The following is a 17,097-nucleotide window of genomic DNA, read 5'->3' on the forward strand; positions in this document are numbered from 1 at the left end:
TTAAATATGTAAATATTCTTTCCATTTGCCTACCAGTATATGATGCTTGCATGAGGGAAACATCCCAAAACGATGACACCCATATAATTGCTGTTGTTTTGAGAAGTATTTATCATGCAACCATGCAAAAGCAATGGAACTATTCTAATTATATTTTACATTAGTAAAGCAGTCCTCTGATGTGCATGTTTTCAAACTTTTTGTGAACAAGGTTAGCACTTTAAACACTGGCTGCTTTGAAGTGCATGTATAACAATATAGCATAACAATAATAATTGTGATGTGATATAATGATAATTTGATGGGGGGTGGGTTCATGTAGGTGGGCCCTATGACCCCAAAGTATGCCATGACCGGGCCTCAGGTCAAAGAAGTTGTGTATGTCGATGGCAACACTGGCATACAAATAAAGTCTATCAAAGGTCTGACATTACTGTAGATCTGAAGGTAGCATTTTAAATGGGTGTTTTTTTTAATACATAATGTTTTTGAACAGTTTACTTACAGTAATACAGCTTCTAACAAAAGTAGGGTGATATATATTTTACGTTTTCCCTTTAGTTGAGTTCAAAATAAAACGTACACAACAAAATAACAAACACTTGATTTAAAAAAAAATAGTCGTTTAGATTAGTCGACTAATCGAAAAATTAGTCGAAAGATTAGTCGTTAGAAAATTAGTCGTTAGTGGCAGCACTAATTGCTTGCTTATTCTTTCGTCAACTCCATGCTTTTAGAAAAACAATCTTTTTATCATAGTACGCTCTTCAATGAGCGATTACCAGCTCGTTTTTGTAAGAGATAGCTGTTTATTGTCCCTAGGTTTACAGAAACACCTATTCATATTAATACGTAGCCTATGGAGTGCTGCCGACCACTGTTCATTACATGGCCCAGAATGCCTTGCATGTCTTTACAACAAAACAACACAGTAAAACCTAAATGCCCGTAAACATATGAATTTGCATACTTGTAACATTTTTAATAATACTCTCCCATCATGATATTTAACAATAATGAAAAATTTTATTTGAATACCGTCAATGTGAAAACAACTCTATTATGTAAGCTATATATAGCTACTGTTCTGCTTGCTATTTCAGTTCGTAAGTCCATACTATCCCATGGCAGAGCAAGGATTTCATGATTGGGCAAGGTTGCCCCGAGACATTGTGGATACCCAGAGGCATTGAGCATACTTGGAAGGCATTGTGATAGAAGGTGAATGGTGCAAAGGTGAATGGTGAGAGTTACCAAATACCTGTGGGTGGTTTGGCAAATGATGGAAACTTTTGGAATATGTCCTTTTTTTTTTTAGCTTATGCACCCTCACACTGGAGTCCCCAGTTCATATACAAAATTTGGTATCGATATGTGACAGTGTTCCTGAGATATGGACGACTTCCTGTTTCAAAATCAAAAATCCTTCCGCTAACATTTGTGAGGCTTGGTCCAAGGATAATGTACGTCAAGTTTCGTGGCGTTCGGACCAAATTTGTGACCTGTGAAAATTTTGTTTCGCTTTCTATTCAATCCAATATGGCGGACGAACGACACGCCCACTTGACGTCATCTTCGCGACCAACTTACACCGGTACTGACCGGACGTTTTAAAGTTGGAATGGTGTCTCTGTCTCAAAGGGCCTAGGCGCTAGGGTTGACAAAAAATTAGGGAGACGGGAAAAATAATAATAATAAAACTTAAGAAGAACAATAAGTGTGCTTTGCAAGCACACTTAATAAAACTTAAGAAGAACAATAAGTGTGCTTGCAAGCACACTTAATAATATGCACAATGTTAAGTTGTTTTAAGCAGCCTTCATTGCTTTGGAAAGTATGCAATGACATGCTTCACATTTCGTTTAGCAAATAAGAGTGAATTATGAGCCTGGTATCCACCTAGCTATCTGAATGGATTTTTTGTCTTGGCATATCATGTGCTTCATGTAGCCTAAATGCTTGGGAAACGAATTATTGAAGACCCACCAATTCCATTCTACTAGTACTACGTGGTGGAGATTGAGAGAACCCAAAAAGTATCAAACTTCCATGTACCATGGTGTTAGTGCATTCTGACATTGTAAACGTTATTGATGAAGAGTGAAACGCAGTTTGCAGTAAAGCTACTATTCATTGGTTACATTTGGGTGCCCCCTCTGTCCTTTGGTGCCCTACGCAAAGTGTGTGATGCGCGTGGTGGGAGCGGTGGCACTGCAATGCTACACAATCTTTTTCTGCATTTCTATCCCTTTATTCTCTTTAATTCAAGTTCACAGCTCAAAGCTGTCATGCACTAGAAGAACATAGTTTGTGTTTTATCAAGAATAAAAAAGATTAGCGTGGCACCACTTTAGATGTTTCATTAAATGACTTGTGCTATTTCGCGAGGCATAGTGAGATCTTTTGGTTTCGCACACAAAGTGCACTAACTATTATGTTCTTCATATCCTTGTCTCTGACAAGCTAAAAATAATGAGCGTAGGCTTATGTCCATCCCGCAAATAGATCCGACTTTGAGTCTGCTGCAGCCACAGTCATCTTCAACCAGTATCAGGAGATTTTGCGAATATGTATCAAAACAAAACAAGCGCTTAATTTTGGGTTAAAATGCATTGTAACGCGCGTTACTTAAGTTTGTACCGAGTAAATATTACCCAATTTTTTTTTTTTAATGCCTTACATTACCGCGTTACGGCAAACAGCAATACATTACAGTAATTACATTACTTTTGTAACGCATTACTCCCAACACTGAAAATAACACTATAGTTGGTATTAAGACTGGGGGTAAAGAACACAAAATGCTTTTGTATGCAGATGATATTTTGCTACTGTGCAGACGCCCATCAACCACAGTATCCCATATTCTCACCTTGATCAACTCTTTTTCACTTGTGTCTGGATACAAAATCAACTGGTCGAAGTCTGAGGCCATGCCCCTATCCAAGGTCTGTCCCCCCAGTGTTAGAATGGGTTGGCAGTTTTCATGGCAGCCTTCAGGCCTGACATACTTGGGCATAAAAATCACCCCACAATGGAATAACATTATGGACGTCAACCTCCTCCCCCTGATTGAAAAATAGAACTCCAAAACTGGACTAAATTAGGCTTATCACTTCTAGGTAAGGTCAATATTTTGAAGATGGTAATAGTTCCCAAAATCAATTACATAAGTAATATGCTACCATTAAACTTCCCACGCACTACATTAGTAAAATATAATAAAGCGGTTTGTGGTTTTCTGTGGGCAGGCAAAAAACCATATATAAATCAAAGAAAACTTTATGTGGCTCCAGAAGATGGTGGCCTAGGTCTGCCCCATATAGCCTGGTATCATTATGCTTTTTGTCTAAAACAGTTATCCAAGATATACATCACTGCTGATATAGCTCCAGCTTGGGTGTCTATTGAAGGGGCCCTTATCTATCCATACCCGGTACAGGCCTTTATTACACAAACTAGTGGCAAGATCCCTCATGATAATCCAATACTGGCATTTTCACAGGAGACTTGGCAAGCCTCACATAAAATCCTGAGCTTATATCCAAATTTTACTTGTCAAACATCACTATGGCACAATACATGTCTCAAGATAGGCAAAAGGACATTTTCTTGGCCTGACTGGGTCAAGCTAGGCATTGTTTACATTGGGGATTTATTTGAGGGAGACACTTTCTTTTCTTTTGAACAGTTAAGAGCAAAATATGGACTTTCAAATAAGGACTTTTGGAAATACTTACAGTTAAGAAGCTGTATTCTGTCACATCTCAGACTATCACCACTTGCGCCAGCTACTGAATTACAGACCAGCTTAGAGTTCTCAACGGGTCGGGTCGGCCCGACAAACCCGACGGGACCCGCAGGTTCGGGTCGAAAATATAAGCAAATGACTCAGGTCAGGTCGGACCTGGGGCTTAATCTTTTATGCTCAGTGAAAAAAAAAACATTTATTAATCATCGCAGCTGTTCACCCCCATACAAAAATGTGATATATGGCAATATATGAGCATATATGTCAAATAACTGGGACTTATAATTTTACTTATATGGACATATATGTGATTCAAATATTTATGTCAAACATATATTCAAAGCTATATATCCATACATGCATACAAAATATTTTAATTTCCCATATAAGATGCTATATATCTTCATATACTAGATCCAATTATTTGTTTTCCAAATATATGGAGAAGTTTATGTGTGAATATGTGACAGACTTATATGTAGTCTCTATGTATGGTGGCATACATATCCATACACTAGATTCCACTACTTATTTTTGTAAATATATGGAGAACTTTATGTGTGAATATGTGGCAGACATATTTGTAGTCTCCATATATGGTGGCATACATATCCATACACTAGATTACATTACTTATTTTCCAAATGGAGAACAGTGTGAATATATTTGTTTATGTCTTGGCGTCACAGATATGGTGTACTATGCTGCCTTATGTGTCAATGTTTTGTGTGGAGTGCTTTGGGTTGCACTATGTGCATGAAAAATGTGTGAGGCCAAAGCTACTCTAAATATAACGGATGCTTATCGCATCTTGATATGCGCATGGGCACACAGCAATACCCATCCCCCACCCTGGACTGATATTTGAACTCCAACCACGGTGACTTTCAACCGTCACTTTTTGTCATGCATCCAACTGTGTAAGCTGTACAAACTCTGCTGTCATCATATCCAAGGTAAGAAAGCCTTTAGTAAACGGGAATTAGTTAGAAAATATTGTTTTTATAATGTAATGTTAACCAAATCCGTTTGTTAACAGTCTAACCATCATGTTAGAATTAGCTAACGTTAATGTTATCAATTAGCTATAGAAAACGTTAGCGAGCTAATATTGCTAACATTAGCGATGTTAGCTGTTAATGTTAACTTTTCCATTAACTAACTTTACCATTATGTGGAATATCTAGAATGTTAGTTAACATCATATCCAACAACAAGCCTGTCTGAGATGTCGTTATGAATATAAGTTTTAGTTTTAATGAAATATCAGGTGTGAGTAAGTTAGCTAACCTAGCTATAGCAGCTAACTTATATTTAAAGTGGCTGCTAATAACCATGCAGGCTAACGTGTAATGTTAGTAGGCCTAAATGGATCTTTAGTTTGTGAAGGGTAGTGTTAAGCCATCCTTACAACAGAAGACTTTGAAGATTTGGGAAAGATTCTTGAAAGATAGTCTTTTGATTAAAGCTTGAATGGGGGGCATTAGTTAAAAGACTCCAATCTTTCAAGAATCTTTCCCAAATCTTGTCAAAGTATTCTGATGTATGGATCATTAGGCTACATGTTCTTTAGTGCTGCCGCGATTAGTCGACTTAGTCGACCTAATCGACCATGAAAATTAGTCGACGGCAATTTTTTTAGTCGAAGAGTCGTTTTACTATTGACCGCCTATTTATTTTTGGTCTCACACGGCTGTAATGTTATATTAACTCTATGTTATTAACTCTTGAAAAGTACAATGACTGTCTTTGGATGTTAAACAGGCTACTAAGACTTTGGCATGTTTTAAACCCCACTATGCACGCAAGTGTTAATGCCAGCAGCAAAGCTGCGTGCCTGCCTGCTTTCAGCGCAATTAATTATTAGGCAGAGCTAAGTGGGGGGGCTAGTCCAGTGGGGGGGCTAGTCCAGACTCTGACTAATATAGTAGCCTATTGTGGAAATTGAAATAAATGAAGTGAAGTGTCTCACGTTGACAACGCAACGGCGTGTCATTACTGTAATTCATTCATACAAAAAAACGTTAAACCGAACATGCCGCCGCCCGTGATATCAACAATCAAGGTGCGTCATTTCCCATGGTCAATAAGTCACAACGCATATTTTTTTAGCGTTCAAGCCAACTGATAAAGTGAAGTAACCTATGTGGTAAGACGCGCAAAGTGCCTGTAGCCTACTTGTTTTGAACATGCTGATGTTAGGCTCATTTGCAAAGTCCTCAACTCCTGTCGCCTTTCAAAGTCCATCGTTTCTCAAACTATGGGCCGCGCGGACCAGCACCGGCCGTAACGTAGACATTGCTGGTCCGGAGCCGCGGAGTGAAATTATTCCCGGGGCTTCGTCTGATAATTTGCTGCGCAATTGATCAGGGAACCGCGGACCGACAGAAAAAGAAAACAAACTTTTCTGCAATCAGTATGAATAACTTGCTAATTTGGTGTCATCAAACATAGAGGCATACAATTAAATGGTGGTATGAGCGTTCATTCAATGCGCGAGAGAAACTGAAAGCACTTGATAACGTTGGTAGCAAATCTCCAATTCAACCTATTGGAAAGCTATTTAATTATGAAACTACATTTAATAGAACAATGTGGATTTATGCAACTTCCATAAAAACAGAGCACAGACTATCTACGGTATTGTATAGTCAAATTTGAATAACGTGGCCAAAAGCTTGTGGCATAATTAAATATGTAAATATTCTTTCCATTTGCCTACCAGTATATGATGCTTGCATGAGGGAAACATCCCAAAACGATGACACCCATATAATTGCTGTTGTTTTGAGAAGTATTTATCATGCAACCATGCAAAAGCAATGGAACTATTCTAATTATATTTTACATTAGTAAAGCAGTCCTCTGATGTGCATGTTTTCAAACTTTTTGTGAACAAGGTTAGCACTTTAAACACTGGCTGCTTTGAAGTGCATGTATAACAATATAGCATAACAATAATAATTGTGATGTGATATAATGATAATTTGATGGGGGGTGGGTTCATGTAGGTGGGCCCTATGACCCCAAAGTATGCCATGACCGGGCCTCAGGTCAAAGAAGTTGTGTATGTCGATGGCAACACTGGCATACAAATAAAGTCTATCAAAGGTCTGACATTACTGTAGATCTGAAGGTAGCATTTTAAATGGGTGTTTTTTTTTAATACATAATGTTTTTGAACAGTTTACTTACAGTAATACAGCTTCTAACAAAAGTAGGGTGATATATATTTTTTCCCTTTTATATATATATATACGTTTTCCCTTTAGTTGAGTTCAAAATAAAACGTACACAACAAAATAACAAACACTTGATTTAAAAAAAAATAGTCGTTTAGATTAGTCGACTAATCTAAAAATTAGTCGAAAGATTAGTCGTTAGAAAATTAGTCGTTAGTGGCAGCACTAATGTTCTTCATGTCATAGCCCTTATTTAAGCTTACTTGTGCCAAGGTGTGTGTTTATTAAAGATGCATGTGAAGGTCGTAGTGCTTCAGTGATGGTCTTTTCATGTTCTGTGTGTTTTACAGCATATTAATCTTCTCTGTTCCCTGTTTGCAGGTGGTGATTTGTGAGGACTGCTGCCCTGAGAACACTGAGTGCATCATATGCCAAATCAATGTGTGCCACTTCCATAAAGGGGGAAAAAGTTTCTACCTGGAGAGTGTACTCACTGTTTGTGTGGAAAAACTAAACTTTAATAAAAGGTTAAACAAATATTTTGTGTTTTCTTTGGAACATCAACAATGTTATATTTCTGATACATATATTACATATTACATTTTGCAATATATTTACCTTATATGAGTGCAAATATATGTCCATAGACATATATTTGCAATATATTGGTATCATTAGTATGCGTACAAATACATAACTTATCATATATTAACATATATGCAACTGACATATATTTGTAATATATTTGTATATCTGGGAAAATATATGTAACATATATAAAAACGGCCAATTTTGCTATATTTTGAAATATATGTGACATGTATGTGTATATATGTGACTTATATGTGTGAGGCATACATTGACATATACATCATATATGTGATTGACATATATTGCCATATACCACATTTTTGTATGGGCCGTGAAGAAAGTCTGCTGCTGCGTGCAACGTGCATCATGGAGAGGGGCAGGGGCAGACGCTGCGTGCACGCCTTTAGCCTAGAGAAGAAGATGGAGTTGGTGAAAAGTAGGCTGAACTTGCCGCAGGTGAATTCACCGTCGCTACTACAGGAGTGGGGAAATCAGAGGTCTGGAAAGTGTTTGGAGTGGTGCTGGATTCTGATGAAAATTCTGCAGGTTATGTGCAATGCTCAAAATGCAAGGTGCTGATTAAATATGTGACCCCGCAAGGCGAAACCAGTCGCTTTGGTAACATTTACAAAATTAAGTTATTGTGCTCACATGAACGGCCATGAACTAAGCTTTCATAACCGCATCCAAAGTTGGCATGGTTCTTCCGTCACGATACGCCAGAAAAGGGAGAAAATCACCGTTTTAAGTAAATTGTCACGCTAATGTGTTGAATCTTCACCTAAATAAAGTCAGGGTTTAACAGTCAAAACGTAGCCTATGTTTTACGTCGGGCCGCGGGCCGGGTTCGGGCAGATAATTCATGGGTAACACTCCATAATAAGGTGCCATAATAAATAGCAAACTAGTAATTACCTAACCCTTTGTTAATTGTTACTAACATATCTATTTGGTACAAGTTAATAGTTTTTTCATCATTAATTAAATATTAGTTGTTTGCATAAAAACTGTATGTTAATGCTTTAGCAAATCTACTAACTAATATTGCATTAATATGTGATTACTAATTAACAGTTATATCTTACATCATTTTAATGTTTAATTGCAAACTACTGTATATGTTAATAGAAAAGTTAATATATAACTATAGTCAGACGGTGAAGGGACTGAGACCAAAACTGGCTTATCACATTTATTCTTTTAGGAAAAGTTAAAACAAAACAAGTAGTTGAATGGGCTATATTACATGCATCATTCCTATTCCATCACTGTCAGCCCTACTAGCAAGGGAGACATGGAATGTTCAGGTGCACAGAACGACAGTTTATTAATATTCTGAGACTCACTAAACACTCACAGACGTAGACCATACGGAGGTAATGCATAAACATAATGCTAAACTAAATGAACATTCATTTCCTGCTAGACTGAATTGCACTTACCATGCACACTAAGCTAAACTGCTTAACTACACTGAATGCATGGAAAGTTGCTAGCGGAGTTTACAGCTAGTCACGTTAGACGTGTGTATGAACTCGTGGTCATAATGAAAACATTAATAAACGTTCTTTAAGTCGCTAGAATTGCACCCAAATCTTAAAAATACATGTAAAGTAACATAATACAAATTTTCAACTTAAACAACATTTTACAGTAACAAAATTAAAACAAAGTGGAGAGTGCTTTATAGTCAACCTACCCAATAGACCTCTCCAGAATATATCCCGCCTCCTAGCTTCCGTATCCATCCAACTTCCGGGCGTGGATTGTCTATGGGAAATAACATGGCGTTTTGAAAGATCGTACCTGTCAAACTCTGTAGGTGACAAAGTAGAAAAAGCTGCTGGGCAGATTGGCTTACACACTTCTGCCATCTAGTTTCCACTGGATTTTTTGATTTTCGGTGCCGTTTAAGAAATATAGTCTATAGTATATTACTTAAACGGCACCGACAATCAAATAATCCAGTGGAAACTATATGGCAGAAGTGTGTAGGCCAATCTGCCCACCAGCTTTTTCAACTTCGCTACCTACAGATGTTTTACCGGTATGATATTTCGAAACGCCATGTTATTTCTCATAGACAATCCACGCCCGGAAGTTGGATGGATACGGAAGTTACGGAGGCGGGACTTATTCTGGAGAGGTCAATGCAAAGCATACTGCTTCTGATCGGCTATGGCAACAATACAAGGACAAAACGCAGCAGAACTGCAGTATAGCGTTTCTCCAAAGGGGGCTCCAAAACACCAATATCAATAAAGCTGCTTGATTACGGCGAAAATCACATACAAACACTAAACTACATTTCTAACTCTGTTACACCCCTCCCCTGAATTTCACCAAATCCAAGCAGCAACCAAATAGTACTTCCAAAGGCAAAGAGTACACTACTTTCAAAGACTAGACAGAGAGTCACCAATTACAGGACAGCCAACCACAAAGGTATCCAATAAGGATGAAGTGGAAGAAGAGGAGCGCAAACTCTCACACAACCAACCACTGGCAGTAGGGTGCCGTATGCACCCCACAAGACCATAAAGCCAATATCCATAAATTCCATAAATTCTCAACAAAGCTAATCATAAAAGCTAGATAAATAATTATATGTCATTAACTTTTATATTAGCATATAGTTTGTAAATAATAATAAATAAACATTTAACATTTAAATGATGTAAGAAATAACTGTTAATTAGTGCCAAAAATATATTTAGTTAACTATTAACATATATTAATACAATATTAGTTAATAGATTTGTTAAAACATTAACATACAGAGTTTATGCAAACAACTAATATTTAATTAATGATGAAAAAACTATTAACTTGTGCCAAATAGATATTTTAGTAACAATTAACAAAGGGTTAGGTAATTACTAGTTTGCTATTTATTATGGCACCTTATTATGGAGTGTTACCAATTCAGGTTGATGTGTCGGGTTACATCGGGTCCGGGCTTTAAAAGCCACGGGCCGGGTCGGGTCGGGTTGTAATTTTCAGGCCCGTTGAGAACTCTAGACCAGCTTGGAACAAGAAAAGTCTTTTTTTAATGAAAGCATCAGGCTTTTACAGTATTTTAAGGGAATCTCAGCCTCCTAATTTTGGGGGCTTAAAAAGATGCTGGGAAAGGGATATGGGAGAGAGTATACCAGATGAAGCGTGGGAACAAGTAATCAAGTCATGGTACAAAGTTTCAAGAGAAATGCAGACACGGTTGATACGTTATAAAATTATCAATAGGATTTATTGGACCCCGTCAAAAATGGCACGGTTAGGACTTAGAAGCTCAGACGTGTGTTGGAGGTGCAACACTCTTTTACATATGTTATACTCTTGCCCGATAATAGACCCCCTATAGTCTGAGATAATGTCTTTTATCAACAAGTTGCTGACCACTGCTCTGGTACGCCATCCATTGCTCTGTCTCTTGGGTGCGGTACCACAGGGGAGCGGGTTAAATGCCCATCAATCCTCAGGGTGCCGAACAGCTGTAATAGTTGGATGCAGGATAATATTACGCCATTGGAAAACACAAGTAGATAGATAGATAGATAGATACTTTATTGATCCCCAGGGGAAATTCAAGGTCTCAGCAGCATACATACAACACAAACACATTCTTTAACAGCAAAAAGAGTAATTAAAGTATATAATATAAAAACACAACTAAGCAATAAGGACAGTAGAAGATAAAGAATATGCTAAATATACTCAAATACAAATTATACTAACTAACACTTAATACAATATATAAAAATATACTAAAATACAAATTACAAAAATACAAATTATACTAAATAACACTTAATCTAAATCAATTCTAAAAACAGTATCCACATAGTGGTGATTAATCAATCAGAGGCGCTTGCAATGACTGACGGGGACTGAGCCTGTGATTCTCTGTGCATAGTAAGGTATGGTAAGGTGCTCTAAGGTGCTCTGTGTGAATGAGTGTCATGGTGGTGGTGAAATGGTGATAGTGGTCATGGTGATAGTGCAAATGAGTAAGTCCAACAGTGCAACAATGCAGAAATAAAGTAAAGTAAAGTCTATATATCTATATATTTAACTATTTAAGAAAATGTATAAGTGTGGCCACAGTTCGGCTGTGGCATGGAGGGGGGGGGGGGGGTGCATATGTGCTAATGTGCTAATATAGCACGCAAACAGTCAGGCATAAAGACAGTGGTACAAGTGGCTAGTGGACAGACAGTACCAAACATGGAGGGGGTGAAGAGGCAGACAGACTATGCAGAGAAGTCTATCTCTCCTCTTCCCTTAAGTGAGGCATTGAACAGTTCAATGGCCCTGGGGACAAATGACTTTCTCAGTCTGTCAGTTGTGCAAGGCAGTGAGCGAAGTCTCCAGCTGATCAGGCTCTTCTGCTTAAAAATAGTGCTGTGGAGTGGGTGACACTCATTGTCCAAGATGTTGATCAGTTTGTTCAGGGTCCTTTTGTCAGATAGTGAAGTGATGCACTCCAGTTCAGCTCCCACTACAGAGCCAGCTTTCCTTACCAGCCTGTCAATTCGCCCCACATCCTTCTTCCTTGTGCTTCCTCCCCAACATACTACTGCATAGAAGAGGACGCTGGCAACAACAGACTGGTAGAACATCCTGAGGAGCTTACTGCACATAGCTATATCAATGGTGTATCAATATCAATCAAGTAGCTATATCAATGGTGGAATGGTTTAATGAGATGTCCAAGATTGCCTCTTATGAGAGGGTGTGCTATAGAATGATAGATAAGGAGGACGTCTATATGAAAATTTGGGGGCCTCATTTAGATATAATACAGTAAGCTGGTGGTTTGTTTTCAGGGCCGGAGTGGGGCCACTTTTCAGCCCGGGAGTTTCAGGCCCAAGACCGGCCCACGTTTTCCATAGTGGTGGAAATTGGATAAATGAAGCAACATTTCAGCTCTTACTATCCTGTATTTTTTATTAGTACCATGGTTCAACAAATGTGTAAAGGTTATATAATAATTCACTTCAACTGAGAAGTTAACAACAAATATTCCACTATTCCACAAGTTAAAGGAACCATATGTAAGATTTTGGCCAAAACTGGTACTGCAATCACTTTCAAATGACTGTAGAGCGGTGTATCCCCTCCTCCTCCCTCCTGATTCGAGGTTGCCAACCCGGATGCCAAAACACTACTGACTTTGTGATTAGTAGATAGGTAGAGGGTGGCGCATCAGGCCAAAACACAACATGACATGACAAAACACAACATCAACATCAGTTGAGGGCTGCAACTTCACTTTTTAAATGGCAATATCCTGGCCGGACTACAGTTGTCAGTGATATAAGTATTTTAAATTAACATGATTTCTTAATGTCTAGTGACATATCAGGGCCATTTTATGATTAATTGAAATACATTTCTTACATATGGTTCCTTTAACAAAAACAGACAGAAAGAAAGAAAGCCTTTGAAATGTAGCCTATCCCACGCTTCCACAAAGAGGCATATTGAACTAATGTTTAGGCTACATGTTTTTGCATGGGTAGGCTATATTGTTGTTTGGTAGCCTACTTCTTTACTACACCCTCTTCTAAGCAAACAAGGCATATAGGTTCATCATGTAGCATAACTATTTTGCTCTTTCAATTAATTTCGGGCTCATCATTTTCAGTGGTCGACTGGTTGATCTGCTGCTCAGAGGCTACAATTTTTACCGCATAGGCCTACACAGATCAAACTTCAGTTTTGTTATTAATATTTGCATACTGCAAAGTCTATGAATCAGATACAAAAGGCTAATATTTTAAGAAATGTAATATGTTGCTTGCAAATAGCTTGACAACGCTACAAACGTCCAATATTAGGCCAATAACTGCTAATAATCATTGCCTATAGGCTATCTCTCTTTACCAGTTGCCACTTTTGTCTGTAGGCCTAATCTAGAAGCTTGGCACATTTAGCAGCATCTACCTGGCCGTTTCAGTCCCTCCTGGCCTCTTTCTACCATCCATCCTTCCTGACGCTTATGGCTACTGTAGGGCCGGCCCGGCTATCCGTACCTGAGAAAAGTTTTTGGAAAAGACGGGCTATATGGACCCAACCAACTCTTTTTGGGAGGGGAGAACTCCCTCACACGGTAGGCTACAACCCATGCAGAGGCAACGGTGCCATGCAATGAATGCGGAATGTGTAGCCTACTTTTTGAAAAGTTAGACTAACGTGACAAATGTCAATATTTTTTTCCTCGACCGGCCCAAAAGTGAAGCGGCCCACCGGGTATTCTCCCGATTCTCCCGATTACCCACCCCGGGCCTGTTTGTTTTTCTGTTTCTTTTTATGTATTTTTTCCCCTTTTGTTTATGAGGATATTCTAACATTCAGTGATGTACAAATGTGTATAGTTACACACACTTTTTTTTATATATACTGTATAGTGTATAGCTTTGTTAGTCAGTATCTGCCTGTAGTCCTCCCTGTTCACTTGTGGATGTTCAGTGTTTGTCTTTGTCTCATGTATTTGTGAAAAACCAATAAAAAGTGAATTACAAAAAAAAAAAAGCATGTTGGTCAAATCATTTTGCGACCCCTCACTGCCCGACCCCCAGTTTAAAAAACACTCTAGGCTACACTTTCCTGACATTGAACAGCTTGTGGACTAAATTTGCCTTGATAACTTGATTCTGAACTTGATAACTTGTTCTGATCACTTCACTTCTTGCACACTGCAGTGCGATAGAATTTATGTTCTATGTGACTGTGTTTTTTGTCTTTGATTCATGGTTATTATTGCAATCTATGTAATCTATCTAAATTGTACATTTATTAGCAGAGATGAAACCCCTATGTTGTTTATTATACAATGGTAAGTTTTTGTGGGATGTAATTCAGTTTACTTGAATAAACCCGAACCTCAGTAGATTTAAAGATGATAGATGTCTGATGCATCAATAACCTTTTATGCTATATCCTATTCTTTATTAGTCCTCTTTCTTTTGACACTATTGTTAGACTAAGTTACAGACTCTACCTCATCCTAGAGTCTCACACACACTGACTTGTCTCTCATTCTGATCCCAGGTTATGGATAAGAAACAATTATGTAATATACTGTATGAAGCAAACTTGAACTGTTGTATTGATAACTTAAAATACTTACTCCACACATATTACCAAGATGGCAAGTTAAAGAAGATTTTGGTAGAAACAACCAGACCAAGATTTCTGTTACTTCATTCAGGTCCTTGTGATCCAAACCCTTGCTTCAATAATGGTATCTGTGAAGAGAAAAGGGGAGAGAAATTTAAGTGCAAGTGCCCCAAGCCTTTTAAAGGTAGAAGATGTGAAAAAGGTAAGATTTTTTTTTGCATATTTCTAAGAATATAAAACAGGAATACAACTATGAAGATGTGTAATTTATTATTTTACCGTTGACAGCCAAAAAAGTTTGCAAGAAAAGGACATGTGGGCGTGGAGATTGTGTTTTAACTTCAACTCCACCATACTATGAATGCAAGTGCAAAGAACCATTCAAGCCACCCAACTGTGAATCAAGTAAGAGCAATCCACTCAAGCCAACACTTCCCGACGTAGTATCTCTATTGGATTTGGCCCATACAGTGTCCTCCACAATTAATTAAATTAATTGTAGTTGATCAGAGTGTCTAGGAACTTTCAAGTAATTGAAATATGAACAAACATTGATGTAAAGAATGGATTCTATGTAGTGTTAGTGGAAATATGTTTATCGTCGAAGTGCTGTTTGAGGCAGTGATTCATCTGAAACTTTGGGTTTGTCTCATTATGCTTTAATGAGACAACATGTCTGAATATGTGACCCTGCAAGGCGAAACCAATCACTTTGGTAAAATTTACAAAATTAAGTTATTGTCCTCACGTGAATGGCCATAAACTAAGCTTTCCAACGGTATGTATATCGAGGGTATTGTAAAACGTATCGCTAAAATAACCGCATCCAAAGTTGGCATGGTTCTCCTGTCTCGATACGCCAGAAGAGGAGAAAATCACCTTTTTAAGTAAATTGTCACGTGCGATAGTGTGAGGGCACAGTTATTATTAGCCTTACGGTAGCATGACTTTGCGGGTGACTGACTATGTGCAGTTTCATCAACCATGCAGTGAGTATCTTTTTTTTCTGTTTTTCTGCCCCCTAGTTAATACTGTACCTAGGATGGTCATAAGGTGTCACTATAGAATATAATTAATGTATTTCGGGGGAAGTAAGGGGAGAGGAAGTTCTGTGTACACAGATTGTGTATACTTTGCAAATGTGCTATGTCAATGGAAAACTTCTCCTGTTCCCTAAAATGACGCCAGGATATTTTTAAAAGTTTGTGCTTTTGACCCAGCCCTAAATAAAGTGTTGTGAAGGTTTTTTTCGAAACTGATAATGTTCTTGTAAAGGCTAATTAAGCACTAGGCCTACTAAGCGAGACTAGTGTTATGTTGAACATTAAGCATGAAGTGGGTTCAAATTTGACTGATAGAACTTTGGACTTTTTTGTTTGAAGTTTTAAACTTGAATGGTGTTGTGTGGATTCTAAGTTGTTCGTTTTAAACTGAACTGAAAATGTAAAGCAACAAGGCAGTTAGCACAAACTTCTACCTCTCTACCATATTTCATTGTATTTGAAATTAAATGAAACATGAAATATTCAATGGACATTTGTGTATTTCAAATGTCTCTTTGATTCATAAAAAACATACCGATTGATTAATTTATTATTTTATGTATCTTTAAAGCTGCTGCCTGTGACCCAAGTCCCTGTTTGAATGATGGCAAATGTATAAAGGATGGGCAAGACTTTGACTGTGTCTGCCATGACAACTTCAGTGGAACATTCTGCCAAGTTGGTAAATGCATTTAAATTCCTACCTGGAAGGATATTCAAAATTGTTGACTTTCTAAACCAGCTGATGGGATTGTCAGATATTCTCCACTTGCAGACTCGGGGTTGTTTTAGTTATACATGAATGAATTCATCAAAGGCATAGATTGAAGTATCTGGTTTCAAATGTTGGTTAGACGTTATAATAACTCTTGATAATGAATGGTAAATTGATCATGCATTACGTTATAGTGAATAGATTATTTCAACAATGAAATTATAACTGATACTGTCTACTAACCATACAGTATGTAATGCTTCAGTTGTTATTTATACCACTGCTTGGTTTTTCTACTGTGATGCGCTCTTTTATAGTAAGTTCCATTTTTTTGGTAGCATTACGATGAACGTCTATCAGATCGTTCGTTTAAACATAACGTAATGATTACAATATGATATTTAAACAAACCTCTGACAGACGTTCATAGCATACCAACATTGTAACATAAGACAGTTACACTTCATTTGGAGCAAGTAAAACAATGTTGACTTTGTTTTGTATGTTTGTATGCTCAACAGAAGAACTAACAACTGGGCTTTGACTGTAGCAATTTTTAAGTAGTAATGTTAGTTTGTCCTGTAAGTTAAGAAATGAGTCAATGTGTGAGAGAAAAGAAGTAGTTCTACAAACAAGACAGTTTTAGCAAAAAATAGTCTGGCAACAGTTGTATTATCGGAATAATGGACTCCT

The 17,097-nt window shown here is 37.7% G+C and overlaps 1 protein-coding gene across 1 annotated transcript in view; it reads left to right on the forward strand.

Moving 5' to 3' along the window:
• The window catches only part of LOC143124726 (factor VII-activating protease), a 246,993-nt gene that overhangs the window by 47,634 nt on the left and 182,262 nt on the right, over positions 1-17,097 (forward strand). Inside the window, exons 2-4 of the mRNA XM_076286436.1 lie at positions 14,738-14,848; positions 14,935-15,051; positions 16,261-16,371. Of these exons, the coding sequence (XP_076142551.1) occupies positions 14,738-14,848; positions 14,935-15,051; positions 16,261-16,371 (339 nt within the window). The remainder of the gene's footprint in view (positions 1-14,737; positions 14,849-14,934; positions 15,052-16,260; positions 16,372-17,097) is intronic.

This window comes from Alosa pseudoharengus, unplaced genomic scaffold (assembly GCF_046254945.1).
Source record: "Alosa pseudoharengus isolate Yale_2024_CS ecotype anadromous, Long Island Sound unplaced genomic scaffold, YU_APseudo_1.1 YU_APseudo_1.1_scf_15, whole genome shotgun sequence".
Taxonomy (NCBI): domain Eukaryota; kingdom Metazoa; phylum Chordata; class Actinopteri; order Clupeiformes; family Clupeidae; genus Alosa; species Alosa pseudoharengus.